Source organism: Engystomops pustulosus, chromosome 7 (genome assembly GCF_040894005.1).
Source record: "Engystomops pustulosus chromosome 7, aEngPut4.maternal, whole genome shotgun sequence".
NCBI classification, from domain to species: domain Eukaryota; kingdom Metazoa; phylum Chordata; class Amphibia; order Anura; family Leptodactylidae; genus Engystomops; species Engystomops pustulosus.
The window spans coordinates 151,731,572-151,748,128 of record NC_092417.1 but is presented as its reverse complement, the minus strand read 5'-3'; the positions used below and the strand labels follow the sequence as shown (position 1 = coordinate 151,748,128).

Below are 16,557 nucleotides of genomic sequence, written 5' to 3'. Positions count from 1 at the left end.
TAGTGGTTGCTTGGGGATCTGTATATAGTGGTTGCTGGGGAGCTGTAAATAGTGATTGCTGGGGGGCTGTATATAGTGATTGCTGGGGGGCTGTATATAGTGATTGCTGCGGGGGCTGTATATAGTAATTGCTAAGGGGCTGTATAGAGTGATTACTGGGAGAGCTGTATATGGTGATTTCTGGGGGAGCTGTAAATAGTGGTTGCTGGGGGAGTTGTATATATTGGTGGCTGGGTGAGCTGTATACAGTGATTGTTAAGGGGCTGTATACATTGATTACTGAGGGAGCTGCATATAGTGATTTCTGGGGGAGCTGTATATAGTGGTTGCTGGGGGAGCTGTATATAGTGATTGCTGTGGAGTGGTATATAGTGATTGCTGGGGGCTGTATATAGTGATTGCTGGGGGCTGTATATAGTGATTGCTGGAGGCTGTATATAGTGATTGCTGGGGGCTGTATATAGTGATTGCTGGGGGCTGTATATAGTGATTGCTGGAGGCTGTATATAGTGATTGTTTGGGGGAGCTGTATATTGTGATTGCTGTGGAGTGGTATATAGTGATTGCTGGGGGCTGTATATAGTGATTGCTGGGGGCTGTATATAGTGATTTCTGGAGGCTGTATATAGTGATTGCTGGGGGCTGTATATAGTGATTGCTGGGGGCTGTATATAGTGATTGCTGGGGGCTGTATATAGTGATTGCTGGAGGCTGTATATAGTGATTGTTTGGGGGAGCTGTATATTGTGATTGCTGGGGAGGCTGTATATAGTTATAGCTGGGGAAAAGAATATAGCAATTGCTGTTCCCTGTCTGGATTACATTCAATGGGGGCCCCACCAGATTTTCTGCCCTGGGGCCCCCACCAACCTTAATCCGGCCCTATTTGTATTTTATAGTTAATTTCAAGTCACAGCAGGCAGAATGGTGGAACATTTTGGAACATTTGAGATGGTGGTTGTGCTGATATATGTCCAGCTGGGCATACAGCTTCCAGGGCTCAACATTTTGTGATTCTATCCCAAGTGCCTGATTTTGGGATATTATGGGTTTATATATAAAAAAAATAACGCTGTGACCTATTTTTTCACCCAGCAAGAAGTCTCTGTCATGTTTGGAATTTAACTTATACTGTTAAAGTTTACTGATATCTGTGTTACATGTAATTTATTAAAGTGCCCCACTCCCCACCTTCAAAAATCTATAACTTTTTTATTTTTACACGTAAAGAGCTCTGTAATGGTTTGTTTACTGCGTAACAAATTGCACTTCATAGTTTATTATTTATTATTCCCTGTCATGTACTGGGAAGCAGGAAAAAATTCCTAATGCAGTAAAAATGGTGAAAAAATGCATTTGCTCCGTTTTCTTGTGAGCTTGGATTTTACGGCTTTCACTGTGCACCCCAAATGACAGGTGTACTTTATTCTTTTGGTCGGTGCAATCACGAGGATAACAAATTTGTATAAGTTTTATAATGTTTTCATACATTTAGAAAAATTAAAACATCCAGTACAAAAAATTTGGGGGGATTTTGCCATTTTCTGGCGCTAATAACGTTTTTATAATTCAGTGTACGGAAATGTGAGTGATGTCATTTTATGGGACTTTTGATGATGTTTTCAATGCTGCCATTTTTAGAATTACGACCTTTTGATCACTTTTTATTGATGTTTTATATTTTTAAAAATGGCAAAAAAGTGCCATGTTTAACTGCTATTGTTCGTTGCAGGGCTAAACACAGTGAAAAACTGTTATTATATTTTGATAGATCGGGCATTTTTGGACGCGGCGATACCTAATGTGTTTATGATTTTTACTGTTTATTTATATTCATATGACTTCTAGTGAAAGGGGGGTGATTTGAATTTTTTGGTTTTTTTTTTACTTTTTTTATTTTTATTTTTACTATTTTTCAGACCCCCTAGGATACTTTAACCCTAGGTTGTGCAAATCGCACATTGCAATGAATGGGTTTAAAGGAGACAGCCTTGGGTCTTCGGAAGACCCGAGGCTGTTATGGCAACCAGTTGCCAACCCCCGATGACGTCAGGGAATGCGACGATTGTCACCAAGACGCCCATGCGCCACCATCTTTTGGAAGTTGCCGGCAAAGCCGATGGGATCGGCGGTGGCGATCGATGGTATAACACCCGCGATCCGTGCTAGCACCTGACACACTCCGTACTATTATGGCACACGTTGTTAAGGGGTTAAGATGAGATAGGACAGATAGAGATCACATGACCCTCCATCTGCGGCCATAAAATCAGCTATAAAATGGATGGCATATGAATTTTTGTGACGTGATATATGTTCATTTTATATGTTAAATACTGTTCTGTTCCATAGATTTCATAGATTATTAGAGGCAGTATGCAATTCTATGTAAATGAGACAACATTCTGTGCCTGAGGGTGCATTCACAGGTTGCAGTTACAACTGCATCGCAATCAGCTTTGAGGTGGTTTTAGGAGCAGTTTGGTTAATTTACCAAGTTAATGAGTGGAACAGGTTTCCCTTTCAAAATCAAATTCACCCGTTCAGTTCACGAGACCAACAAAAAACTGAATGGGGTACATTTACTTACCTATCCCGTCGCGAACCCTGCTGTGCGTTGTCCAGCGAGGATTCAAGTCTGCTGCGATTTACATAGCGCATGCGCCCGATTTCCTGCATGTGTCGCTTCCTCCGCTGAGGTCCGCCGGAGTTCACCATCTTTGTCCCGGTGCATGTAAGTGCTGATCTTGCGACACAATTTGCTTTTTAAATACCGCAGTTTGTCCGAATCAGTCGGGTTGTCCGACGTCCACACCCCCGATTTGTGTCGCATGCAAGCCGGCGCCGCTGCGACACAATCCGATCTCGTGCGCCAAAAACCCGGGGTAAGTCAGGGCAAAACAGAAAAAAATCACGAAACACAACGAAAATGCGGACCCTTAGTAAATGTGCCCCAATGTGATGCAGCTATAACTGCAATGTTTGCATCCACAACTGTATCTTTATCAGTTTTGAGGTGGTTTTAGGTGCAGTTTTGTTCATTTAATGGGTGAAAGACATGAAGTGAACGGGTAAATTTGATTTTGATAGAGAGATCTATTCAACAAATGGAATTTAAATGTTCAGTTCATGTCTTTCACTTGTAAAATTTACAAACTGCACCTAAAACCACCTTAAAACTGATAACGATGCAGTTTCAACAACTAAACATGTGGACGCGCCCTTAGAGGAGGTAACAACGGAAGCATTTATTGTTGGGTGTAGCAGCAAGGAGCTTCTTTTATCCAAGTTTATCCAATGTGACATTTGTGAGTATAATGAATTATATCACTTCACTTTTCAATGCCTGTAGGTTGTTCCCCTATGTGGACTGTAGTCAGTCATATGCAGAGTGCAGCGTTTGTGGAGGTTGTTCAGCAACTGGATTACTGGGTTTTTTATCACATTTTTTTGGATGAGGGCACTGCCCTATATATTTGAATTTGCCAAATAGGTAATTGCTCTTGTTCCTAAGTTTGATTGTTTAACCGTCTGATGTCTCTATTAACATTACTATTTCTATTGGAACGTACAGCGGATACAGAAAGTATTTAGACCCCTTTACATTTTTTACTCCTTGTTTTATTGCAGCCAATTGGTAAGATCAAAAAAGTCCTTTTTTTTTTGCTTTTCACCATCCAAATTGAGGGAGCTCGAGAGGATCTGCAAGGAAGAGGCAGAGGTTCCCCAAATCCTGGTATGAGAAACTTGTATCATCATTCCCAAGAAGACTCCTGGCTGTACGAGCTCCAAAGCTGCTTCTACTCAATACTGAGCAAAGGGGCTGACATGTGATATTTCAGTTTTTCTTGTTTAATAAATTAGCAAAAATATCTACATTTCTGTTTTCTTTCTGTCAAAATTGGGTGCAGAGTGCACATTAATGAGCAAAAATAAGAACTTTTTTGATCTTACCAATTGGCTGCAATAAAAAAAAAATTTAAAAATTTAAATGAGTCTGAATACTTCTGAAACCCACAGTATCTGACTACCCATAGGCCAAGGGCTTAACTACAGCTGTAGCAGCCATAGCAGATGCTTTGGGGCCCTCAGTGTCAGTGGGCCCCAGTATCCAATCTGGCTCACTAAAAAATGGAGGTTGTGCATCATTATATACATATTGGGGCACATTTACTTACCCGTCCCGTTGCGATCCCCGCTGTGCGTTGTCCGTCGAGGATTCGGGTCTTCCGGTTCACTAAGATTGTGCGTCCAATTTCCTGCATGTGTAGCTTCCCCCGCTGAGGTCCGGCAGAGTTCACCTTCTTCTTCCCGTTGTATGTGAGTGCTGATCTTGCAACACAATTTCATTGTTAAGTTCTGCGGTTTGTCTGAATCAGCCGGGTTATCCGACGTCCAAGGCCCCCGATTTAGTCACATGCAAGCCGGCGCCGATGCACCACATCCCGATTGCGTGCGGCAAAAATCCCTGTTAAATGCGGCACAACTCGGAAATCGTCGGGAAACCCCATGAAAATGTGGTCCGCGGACCCATAGTAAAAGAGCCCCATTATGCTACACATTGTACAGCATAATATGTATATAACATTGCACATCTTCTACAATACACAGCATGAATCAGAAGTTCAAATAAGAAATGTGGGGGGAGAGGGAGGGGACAACAAAACAACAGAACTAGCGATCTCTCAGCGACCTCTCCTATGTAGTCAGCTGCTACTGGGACAAATGTATATATCTGTGCATAAATATATATGTATATATATATATATATATATATATATGTATGTGTTTAAGAGTGTATAAATATGTGAGTATTTGCATTAGCCTTCATATACATTGCAGGAGACATGATGAAATTGAAATAAATGAAATCTTGCTGCCCTCTGTGTCTCATCGAAGCATTGCCAGAAGCTGCATAATTCCTTTCTCATTTCCCCAGCTGTGCCGTTATTTATTAATGCATGTAAATCCTGAAAACACATTTATCTATAGTGCAGGACATTTGTGTGTGTCTTTTCTTGTTTTTTCCAACTTTTGGACTTGTTAGATTTATCTTAGAGGTTGATATATCAGGCAGCTGTGCTTATAGGTTTTTGCGACTTTTTATTCAAATGTCGCACAAAAGTCTCAACTCTTCTTCAACTTCTTCTACACTTTTTCCTATGTATGGTCAGGACTGGAGTTTATTTCCAAATTTTTAACCTCGATTTGCGCCAAAATTGTGACTTTTTCATACGTTCACATCTGGATTTTAAAGATATATCAGGCGCATGAAATACATGAAAAATTCTTGTGCCGCTAGTTTTGCTAGGCACAATTATATATCAAACGTGCCATAAAAAGTCGCAAAAATAAGAGAAAAAAGAGAAAATTCTGTCAAACTTCAACATTACAATAATTAGGTATTTTTTATAGGCATTATACTCTATAGAGTAGGCACAATCATAGGGCACAATCTCTCCGAACTGAGATAGAAAGTTGAGGCTGGCACAGGGATACGGGCAGGTGTTACAATAAGGTACTATGGCACTGTACTGGGGCCAAAAAAATATACTGTATTGTTATTATGTAGGAACATTTGAAGAAATTGTATATGAGCACTGTATGGCGGCAATATGTTAAAAATGTATACATAGGCCTTTTATGTACCTGCTGTATAGTACTAGTATTATTTGTAAGATGGATTGTACTTTTTTGTATGACTAGGTTCACGTCTTGTCTGTCTTTTATTGGCATGAATCTATAGTGGATGTGTCCATTTGACATTTTGTGCTTTTATACATTATATTCTTACATTGGCGTTATTCTTGGGACGGAAAGGCCTATATTGCATGACTGCCCTGACACCTAGTGTTTGGCTAGGCTGCCTGGTGGTCCCATAAGCAACAGATAGCCTCTCCTCTATTACTATGTGTCTCACCTCTCCTGGCTACCGCTACGACCCTCTCCACCGTGCACGCGTGCCTGACCCCTAGGGCACGTGCACGCCAGCTTCTCTAGATTTAAAGGGCCAGCGCGCCGTTAATTGGCGCTTGTCATTTTTAGGAAAACTATATAAGCCTGCCTATTCCTGTGCAACCTGCCGGATCTTCGTGCCTTGAGCCTTAGAGAAAGCTGAGTTTGATGCCTTGCGCTATTTCTATGATTTCCCGTTGTGATCCTGGTTCCGTTTCTGACTTTGCTCCTTTGCCCCCTGCCCTGACCTGTTGCTGCACCTCCAACTTTGAACCTGTGCTGCCCCTCCTGACCTCCTGCCTGCCCCCGGCTACGTGATTGCCTGCCGTTTCTGTACCTCAACCTTGGCTTCCACTGCGGACAAGTCATGCCTGTGGAACGACCTGTGTGTACCACGCCGCAGCAAGTCCAACCCGCTTTGCGGCGGGCTCTGGTGAAAACTGGGTACCACTCGGATTCCGGTCCCAGGTGATGGCTTGTGTCATTGTCCGCAGTGGTTCAGAGGATCCACAACCTCTGAGCCTGACACTATGCATACAAAGAGGACTGTCAATATAGTATAGATTCGCCTCTAAGACGTCTCAACATAAACACACTATGAACTAATAAAATAATAAACAGATTTTTTATCTCCCACAATACATAAAATCAAGTTTATTTAGCTGTTTAACTTGCTCAGACGGCATATTCCATGTAACAGGTTAAGGAGAATGTTGTATTCACAGGGAAACGATAAGTGCACTTTTTGAGAAAAAACAGTTGGTCCTTAGAAAAGGAAATCAATATGGCTGACACAAGGTCTCCATATCAACCGTTTGAGCACAGCATTACACAACAGTTGGCTCTATGTTCTGTGTAGTGACAGGCAATTTACTAGACAACCACTTTAAGGAGTTTGACTTTCTTTGCATCTTACTTGTATAGCAATATCTTAGACATTTTGGGAGAGATTTATCATGAGTTTCTGAGGTAAAACTGTTCTGGTTGCCCAAATAAACCAATCAGAGATCAGCTTTCATTTTATAAACAGTGGGAAAATGAAAGCTAAGGTCTGATTGGTTTCTACGGACAACTAGAACAGTTATGCACTAAGAGACTTATGATAAATCTCCCCCCTTGACTTAATATACCGTAAACAGTTTTCTCGAGACGTGTGAATATTTAACATCTATAACTAGATGCTAAGTCATGCTTACTATCTGGGATGGTTCATAGTCTGATTTACTCTCTCATTTCCCAGCTACCTGTTACCTTAAATTCATTGGAGAACATCTGATAATTTACTTCTTTATTATTGGAAGTCATCACTGGAAACCATTCTCTCACCTTATGGAGGACAGTATTAAGGAATAGAAGCCGATATACATTGAAACCTGCTTTTGGAAAATGCCAAAATCAGTCATTACACTGCGGGATGCTCTGGAGAAGGATAAACTGTGTTCCCCCTTCCAGTTGACAGCAGTGTGTATATTATCTACTCCACTCTTCCTCGCTTCCATACATAACATCATTCAAATCTTCACGGCTGCAGTCCCACCTTATCATTGCCAATCTAACATTACCCTTGAAAAATCTTACTTACCCCAAGATTCCTGTACCCGGTATATTTCACCGCTATCGAATGATACAGAACCATGTCTGCAAGGGGAGAGGACGTATGACTTGAGTTTATTCACCTCCACCATTATCAGTGAGGTAAGTCATAGCTAGATTGGTTATAGGGTTATACTCCTTAGAATCCATGTTTATCTGAAGAATTAGCTGTAATGTGTAACGCCGGCTAGAGCAGTCACTATTTTCCTTCCCCATGTGGGTATTACATAAGCCCATACTGAAAGGACAGCATGTTCAATGCGGTAGGTTCTTGTTAACCTGAAAATTGCACAATGATGTAATTTTTTTCTGTCACTGTATTGCCAAATCCTCTAATAACATTTATCATTATGTTTCCTGCTGGTAGGATGCTTTTTGATCCAGTGTGTTTGTATCATATCTTCCCTAGTTTTAAACATGCACATTACATGACCAGAACTGAACTGAACAGTCCTTAACCATGCACTCTAGTGCTACGCAAGGCCATACTCTCTCACTGTCTGATATAAAGAACCATTGGGGGAGATTCATTCAGTTTTTTGAACAGAGAAGTCACATAAATCTCCCCTTCCTTTCACAAACATTCACTACCATATACACACATTTCTTCAAATGGATGTTATTAATAAATGTATACCGGTAGGTTATCAGGTGAGTTTTAAAACAAAAGAGAGAATTCTAGAAAGTACTTTTCATACCCTACCTAATTGGTCTGGTAGTTACCGTAAGTGGTGTAAAAACTAGTGACATGATCCCTTTAAGTGACAGATCTGGTTTTGATACATTTAAAGAGGGAAACATTTACAAACATTTGCATATGATTAAATGTGATGTAATGTCATCTGCTCAAAACTAAAAATGGTTCCATGTGTCTTCTCTCAAACAGTGGGATTTGGTCTGTGAACGGGAATGGATGAAAGAGCTGGCACAGTCCACTTACATGGCAGGAGTGTTGGTGGGTGCAATAGTACACGGATCTCTGGCGGACAGGTGAGGTGGGCAGTGTTATACAGATCTACCGGGCCAATACCTAACACTTTATGCAGCTTTATATGGTAAAAACTAGCAGTAACCCAAGAGGGCACACCTTTAAGGAAATCTTAAAATTAGTTCTTATGCATTGTGAACCAAACATACTTTGATAATGCTGTAGCTACACTGATGCAGAAACATATCTTGTTTAATCCCTGAACCAAGTGGTTTTGCTCAAAAAACATAAGAAAAATGCAGGGCCTTGGGAAAGCTGGGTGCAGACTGGATGCAGTACATAAACACATTACACGGAGCTTCCTGAACTGTCCAGACAGGACTAAACAACATGAGCTGGCTGACTCATACACAGCAGCCGGGGGATGGTGCAGCAATTGATTACTCCTGCCTGTCAGGTACAACACAGTGTATACAGCTTTATCTGAAGCAGAACATAATTAGGGTAACAGGAGAAGCGCCGGAACAGACAGAGGAGCGACAGATCCTCATAATTTTATAATTGCTTTTCGGCAAAACCACTCAATTCAGGGATTAAATTAGATATGTTTCTGCATCAGTGTAGCCACAGCATTCTCAAGGTATGGTTGCTTCACAATGCATAAACGCAAATGGTAGATCCCCTTCAAGGGTCTGTACGTTGCAGTTTAGAGATTTTACAGTTCGATTTAGACACACCAGTTCCACAAGGACATCAGTGTTACACCTGCCTCATCGGTCTCCACTGTCATGGCCCCCATATAGACAATCCCTACAAACTACATTCATATGCTGCACCTTTACATTCCCTCTTCATGTAAATAATTTTGGGGGTTGGGTATTCTGTCTTCATTATGTATTCTGCTCCAGGCTTTCCTCTCCATAATCAATTCATCTCTCTCTTTGTTTTCTACTCGTGTCAGCATGTTCACAGAGACAGCTTAGGTGTGATGTACACAATGAGGCATCTTCAGAGAGCTGTCACACTGTGCAGAAGTGGATGCACCTTCCAAAAGCTAAATATGACCAGAGAAGAGGATCTGTCACCTCTCCTGACATGTCTGTATCAGGAAATACTTCTATTCCCCCAAATAATATCAGTTGGGGGAATATTTCTTAAAACTTTGAATGATGTTTTTCTCTTACATTTCCAGATAATGTATGCAAAGGATTAGGGCTACACCTAGACACAGTGGTAAAAACTCTGTTTTATTTTGGATGCAGGACGCAACATGTCTGCAAGGTTTTCTAAGGCCACATCGCAGCTGTAAAAAATTTTGGCTGCACAATTTGCCTTAGACTTGCCGTAGCATGACAAGCGTGTGTTATCATCCCTCTGTCCTTAGTGTGTTCCTACACTCACGGTGTGATCAATGTGGACCGTTTTTTGGCTAAGAAAATATAGAATCCAATTGAATTGTGTCAGGAGAAGTGACAGTGCCCCTTTCACACTTAACATGTGGGGATGTATACCTTGCGGCCGGATATATGTCCTCAGACACAGCTATGGCGCCCGGAGGCAGTACAATGTCGCAAGTGTGGCACCTTACCTTACCATGAATGGGAAAAAGATAGAATATGCCCTACCTTTCCCTTATATGTAAGGCCAGCACCATGCCTCGCTATGGAGAGGGGAAGGGTGAATAGCACTCATCTCATCTCTTCTCCTGTCCAACGCCCTGCTGTGTGCTCGCCCGGCACACAGCATTGTGAAGGTAGCCAAAAGGAAATCTACCCTGAGATTAGAATATAATATATAGTATCATTAAGGTTACATGCACACTGACATATGCCCGCACAGCGGCGGCCGGGTGGGCATACGGAGAGGAGGAGTGGTGACCCCTCTCCATAGCGATCCATTACGCACGGCCCATAACACAGTAAAAGATAGGACATGTCCTATCTTTTCGGTGTGTACAGAGAGCAGCACCATATCGCGCCATGCGGCCATTGCTTTCTATGGCGGACTTATGTAAGGCCACTCCCCGTACGGTCGTGTGAATGCCGCCTTACTTAGGGATATGGGTACCCTGATTCCATTTAAAACTAACTTCTAAAAATATCTAAAGGAGACACAAGTGGTTCTGGGGGTATCACCATCACTATTCCAGGTTGAAGCTTGATAGGCAAATACATGTCCCAGGAATTATTTCGCACCTCCCTTCTTCCCCCAGCCAATCATGCGCATGCGCATCTTCATTGCTCTGAAACCAAACATACATGAGATTTCAAGAGAAGAGGTTGACATCACCGGATGGGCAAGCTCCCAGGAGGAAGAAGACATGAAATAAGTGCCAAGGCATCTGGTAATAGCCTGTAAATCCAGGTCCTGCAGGGGCTCTGGTGAAGCCCATGAAGCACTTGTACCTTCTTTACATATTTATATTTTTAAAACAAGAAGGAAGATGTAGAGAAGAATAAGGTGCAGGAAAATAAACTACAAGTCAGTCTGAGAATTCTGTACTGGTCCAGATCCAGGAGCGGCACAGTAGAATTTGATGTGTATGTTACTTTTTATACTTCTATACACATTTCCTATATACATTTCCTTTTAGGAATATCCTGTGTAGAATGGTACTATAACTGTACATATTATGAAATAAAATGACTCTGACTTCTTATACTTTGCAGGTTTGGGCGAAGGACGGTGATTCTTGGATGTCTTCTGCAGATAGCGTCAATGGGAACGGCTGCAGCGTTCTCCCCTAATTTTGCTTCCTACTGTTTCTTCCGCTTTATAACTGGCATGGGGATTTGTGGCCTCATTATTAATGACCTGGGTCTAAGTGAGTCATTATTTTTTTTGTAATGAAGAATTGAGAAATTTTTAGATGTAAAATTCTGAGCAATCAAATATACAGTATATACTTTATTGATCCTAAACTATACTCACTTTGGGCTTAAAGGGGAATTCCCATCTTGATTATTTATGAGAAATCCAACTCTTTCGACCTGCACCTATCTCTGTAATGGAAGTCCACTGACCCCCTTCCCGTAGCCAGGCTGAATGGAGAGACTGCCATGTATGAGCGCCATTCTCCATTCAAATCTATGTCCAATGGACAAGGCCACTCTCTCCATGTAGTCAGTGGAACAACATTCCTGAGATAGATGCAGGTCCCAGAAGTGGGATACACATTTATTTATTTACGACATTTTCTGTGGATCATGAATAATTAAGATGTGAATAACCCTTTAAAGCTCTTTCACAACGGTATTGATGTTCAGCTTCAGTTGCGCATCCGCTGCAGTTTGTCTCCATTGCGTCTCCATTTTAATTCCGTTTTGTTTCTGTGTCTGCAAAAAAAAAATTAAAGGTTTTACACTGCTTTAAAAACATGAAAAGTAGACAAGAGACAGCAACCAAATAATTACCAGTTATTAAATTGGGTGATTCACGCAGCTCAGGGTCCTGTGTAGGATCCAAAGTCCAATATAGAAAGGAAAAGGCCACAGCATCCAATATGATGAAAAAGGTGATAAACCTTTATTCACACAGACATGAAAAAACTGCAAAGTTTCGATTCACCATGCTTGACAAAGATTCATGGCAAATCCAAACGTTGCAGTTTTTTCATGCCTCTGTGAATAAAGGTTTATCACCTTTTTCATCATATTGGATGCTGTGGCCTTTTCCTTTCTGTGCTTTAAAAACATCACACCTGGTTTTTCATCCTCATCAGTGAAAAAAAAACGGATGTTTCATCCATTTTTATTTTGCAGACCCATAGGGGGTCATTTATCTCTATTTTTCTGCCATTTTTGAGACTTTTTTGGCACATTGCAATTTTTGCACCTTTTTGGAGACATTTTGAAATGTGCTCCAGACATTTGTATATCATCAGTAGGACAAATTTATCTTCTAAATTCCAGATTTGCTAAATGTCGCAAATGACATCATATCATTTTAAATTGTTTAAAATTTGAGACAATTTTTGGTGCAGTAAACTCTAGACAAAACCATACTTATGGAAAACTTAGAAAATGGATAGAAATGACTTGAGACATTTGTACAACATTTTTGAGACATTGGTAACAAATGTCTCAAAAAGAGATTAAAAAAAACAACTTAAATTTAACGCAAGGAAAAAGTGAGATTGATAAATTACCAAAGTAGCAGACAGAAAAAATACAGGCAAAAAAACAAGCCCAAACAAACAGACATAAGATAAATGTCCCCCATAGATTTCTATTGCCTTTTGTCATCCACATTTGTGAAAAAAAGGATATTTCATAATTTTTTCCATGGACAACGGATAAGTGAAAATGCAAGCAATTTGAAAACACCCATTGTAATCAATGGCTTTGGGAGGTATCCCTGGAAATCACTGAACCACAGACTTGAAAAACAACGCCGATGTGAAAGAGCCCTTAACCCCTTTCCGACTTGCGCTGTACTAGTACGGCGCAAGCCGGGTTCCAGTGCATGGAGAGGGCTTGCGGCTATCAGCACATTGTAATGAATGAGGAGGAAAATCCCCATATACTGCCATACTGTAGTATGGCAGTATATGATAGGATTGATCAGACAACCTAGGGTTACAGTACCCTAGGGAGTCTGAAAAATAGTAAAAGTAAAAATTAAAAAAAGTTTTAAAAAAATTATAATAAAAAAACCTAAAAATTCAAATCACCCCCCTTTCCCTAGAACTGATATAAATATAAATGAACAGTAAAAATCAAAAACACATTAGGTATCGACTCATCCGAAAATGCCCGATCTATCAAAATATAATTACGTTTTTTCACAGCGTTTTACCCCGTAACGGAAAATAGCGCCCAAAGTCGAAAATGGCACTTTTTTGCCATTTTGAAAAATATAAAAAAAATCTATAAAAAGTGATCAAGTGCATTTGGAATTTTTTTCCGCTTCCCAGTACACGGCATGGAATATTAAATACTGTCACTATAAAGTACAATGTGTTATGCAAAAAATAAGCCATCACAGAGCTCTTTATGTGGAAAAATAAAAAAAGTTATAGATTTTTGAAGGTGGGGAGTAAAAAATAGAAGTGAAAAAACTAAAAAGGGCCAAGTCGTTAAGGGGTTAAAGATGACCCTTCACCACTTCCAACTGGTACTCTTTTCATCCCTGAGTACATGTTGCTCAGCTCATTGTTTTATAGCCCTGTTAAGGAGGTCGCTAGCCCTCATTGTTCATGAGCAATCAGCTTATTTCAGCACTGTCACGACTGAGAGTCTGTGGACCCTCTGGACCACCGCGGGAGGTGGTACTAGCCGACCTGGGACCGGAGCCTAAGTGGAACCCGGTGTTCCGGAAACCACCAGGTCGTTCCACAGGTGCGACTAGCCCACGGTGGCTGCCAAGGTAGTAACACAGGAGACAGTCTGTACCCAGAGAGACGGCAGGAGAACAGCACAGGAAGGCACACTAGGACTCACGTCAGGAATCGCAGGAGCTGGCACAGAGGTATGGAGGACCACAGGAACGGACTGGCACACAGGAATCACAGGAACGCAGGAATCACAGGAACGCAGGACCACAGGAACGGACTGGCACACAGGACCACAGGAATCACAGGAGCTTTCTCTTCAGGGAGTTTGAAGATCCGGCAAGAACAATAGGAAGGGGCTGGAATTTAAATCAAACCAGCGCCAATTATTGGCCGCGGGAGCTGCGGTGGACGCCGGGGGAGGTGAGAGAAGACGGCCACTGGACCCTGAGACGGCACGGGAGCACCCGTGACAAGCACTTTATACAGGAATTGAGCATACTCTTGGTCAGGGGGGTTGCCCCTATTTGCCCCCCCCCCAGGATTGCCCATCTGACAGCTGAGAGCCTAATTAACATAAGTGGTAAAACTAACAAAAGTGGTTGCTTGGGAATGATTAGGGCTAGAGATTAACCAATCAATCAAGATTTGATTTGCTGAAGCTTCGCCAAATCTTTCAAATGACTGGTTCGGGGGTCTGAATCGAGTTGGTCTAAACTTGAGGTTCTGAGGTCACTGAGGAATTCTAGGAACCCTCATTAGGGTCAGGGTAAGCATTGTGTTTAGCGTTATCCCTATTTATAATACATTTGGCCACATACACACAACTATTTTTTAACTGCACAAACGGCCACAGCAAGTTTTTTTTTTTTGCGTCTAAAGAAGAGTCCCATTGACTTTAAAAATTTAGTCCATTAGAGCAGTGTTCCCCAACCACGAGGCCGTGGAACACCTTGTTTCAGGCCGCAGCCAACCTCTGTAAAAACAAAAATAAAAACAATACTCACTTTTCCTGTAGCCTATCACACTCGCTAACTGCATGAAATGTCAACTCTCCCTTTACTAATCCATCCTATGTCCTATCTCCCATCTGTTATCTGGCAAACAGCAGATATGCACCAAGCTCCAGGCTTCTCTGCAGTCTTTTTCACCTAGGACCCTGTAAATAAGATGGTGGCTGATGGCTGGTTCAAGAAGCAAAATCTGTATTTATTAAATTATTTTATATTGTTCCCTTATAAAGAATGGCTGGACCATTTTACAACCTCTTGTGTCACCCCCTCATCCTCATAGTCTGTAAGCTCTTGTGTCAACACCCTCATCCTCATAGTCTGTAAGCTCTTGTGTCAACACCCTCATCCTCATAGACTGTAAGCTCTTGTGTCACCCCCTCATCCTCATAGTCTGTAAGCTCTTGTGTCAACACCCTCATCCTCATAGTCTGTAAGCTCTTGTGTCAACACCCTCATCCTCATAGTCTGTAAGCTCTTGTGTCAACACCCTCATCCTCATAGTCTGTAAGCTCTTGTGTCACCCCCTCATCGTCATAGTCTGTAAGCTCTTGTGTCAACACCCTCATCCTCATAGACTGTAAGCGCTTGTGTCACCCCCTCATCCTCATAGACTGTAAGCTCTTGTGTCACGCCCTCATCCTCATAGACTGTAAGCTCTTGTGTCACCCCCTCATCCTCATAGACTGTAAGCTCTTGTGTCACCTCCTCATCCTCATAGACTGTAAGCTCTTGTGTCACCCCCTCATCCTCATAGACTGTAAGCTCTTGTGTCAACACCCTCATCCTCATAGACTGTAAGCTCTTGTGTCACCCCCTCATCCTCATAGTCTGTAAGCTCTTGTGAGCAGGGCCCTCACTCCTATTGTTCCATATGACTGTTTGTTCTTTGTAATGTAATATCGTTGTATATGTCCCCTATGATTTGTAAAGCACTACGGAATTTGATGGCGCTATATAAATAAAGATTATTATTATTATTATTATTCCCCTGCAGCAGTCTTCTCTTCCTTTACTAACTTTCCATGTTAATGCACTGCTCTATTGACGTTGAGCGTCATGATGTCATCATATCGTGGCTACTGACAATAGAAGTTTACAGAGATTGTCTGGGAAAGGCGATATTGGAAGCAGAGAGTGGGGGCAACTGAAGGAAAGGGAACATGAGAGGAAGGCAGGATGCAGGAGAGGGAACATGGGAGTGGGCATGCAGCAGGAAAGGGAGCTTTGGCGGGGGCATGCTACAGGAAAGGAGACAAGTGAGGGGTGCTTCTTCAGGAATTGGGACAATATAATCTACAGGGAGTTATGTAGGGGCATGCAAACAAACATTTTTGGCTATGTAACTAACACTAGACCGCATACCCCCCCCCCCTCCCACCGGTCCCTGGAGAAAATTTATGTTTACAGCCGGTCCCTGGGCAAAAAAAGGTTGGGGACCACTGCATTAGAAGACTAGTGGGGGTTATATACCAATTTTCAAGACAATTGTTTGAATTCAAGTTGTTCAAGACATGAGTTCTTGAAAATGAGGGACAAAAACCACCTCTGCCTGCAGCAGGGTACCTAACACTCGGCTGTCCAATCCCTCAGACAGACTCCTAAAGCGCGCACGGACACACCACCTGCCATAAATCTATATTGTGCAGTCTCTAACTAGTTAAAGGATGTGATTAAAGGTTTTCTTTAAGAGTAATGTGGGTGGGCTTAATTTGCAGCTGTGTTTTACAATTTGTAACATAATTTTTTTCTGAAAAATTCTGAAGTATAAGAAGTTTTCTTCTAAGTTGTCACAAAAG

General features: G+C 41.7%; 1 protein-coding gene across 1 annotated transcript in view; it reads left to right on the top strand.

The window, feature by feature from the left end:
• The first annotated feature begins 3,237 nt into the window (after nt 1-3,237).
• LOC140071056 (solute carrier family 22 member 6-B-like) overlaps nt 3,238-16,557 on the top strand; it is a 28,906-nt gene continuing 15,586 nt past the window's right edge. Inside the window, exons 1-4 of the mRNA XM_072118298.1 lie at nt 3,238-3,308; nt 7,196-7,650; nt 8,435-8,538; nt 11,146-11,300. Of these exons, the coding sequence (XP_071974399.1) occupies nt 7,342-7,650; nt 8,435-8,538; nt 11,146-11,300 (568 nt within the window). The 5' untranslated portion in view covers nt 3,238-3,308; nt 7,196-7,341. The remainder of the gene's footprint in view (nt 3,309-7,195; nt 7,651-8,434; nt 8,539-11,145; nt 11,301-16,557) is intronic.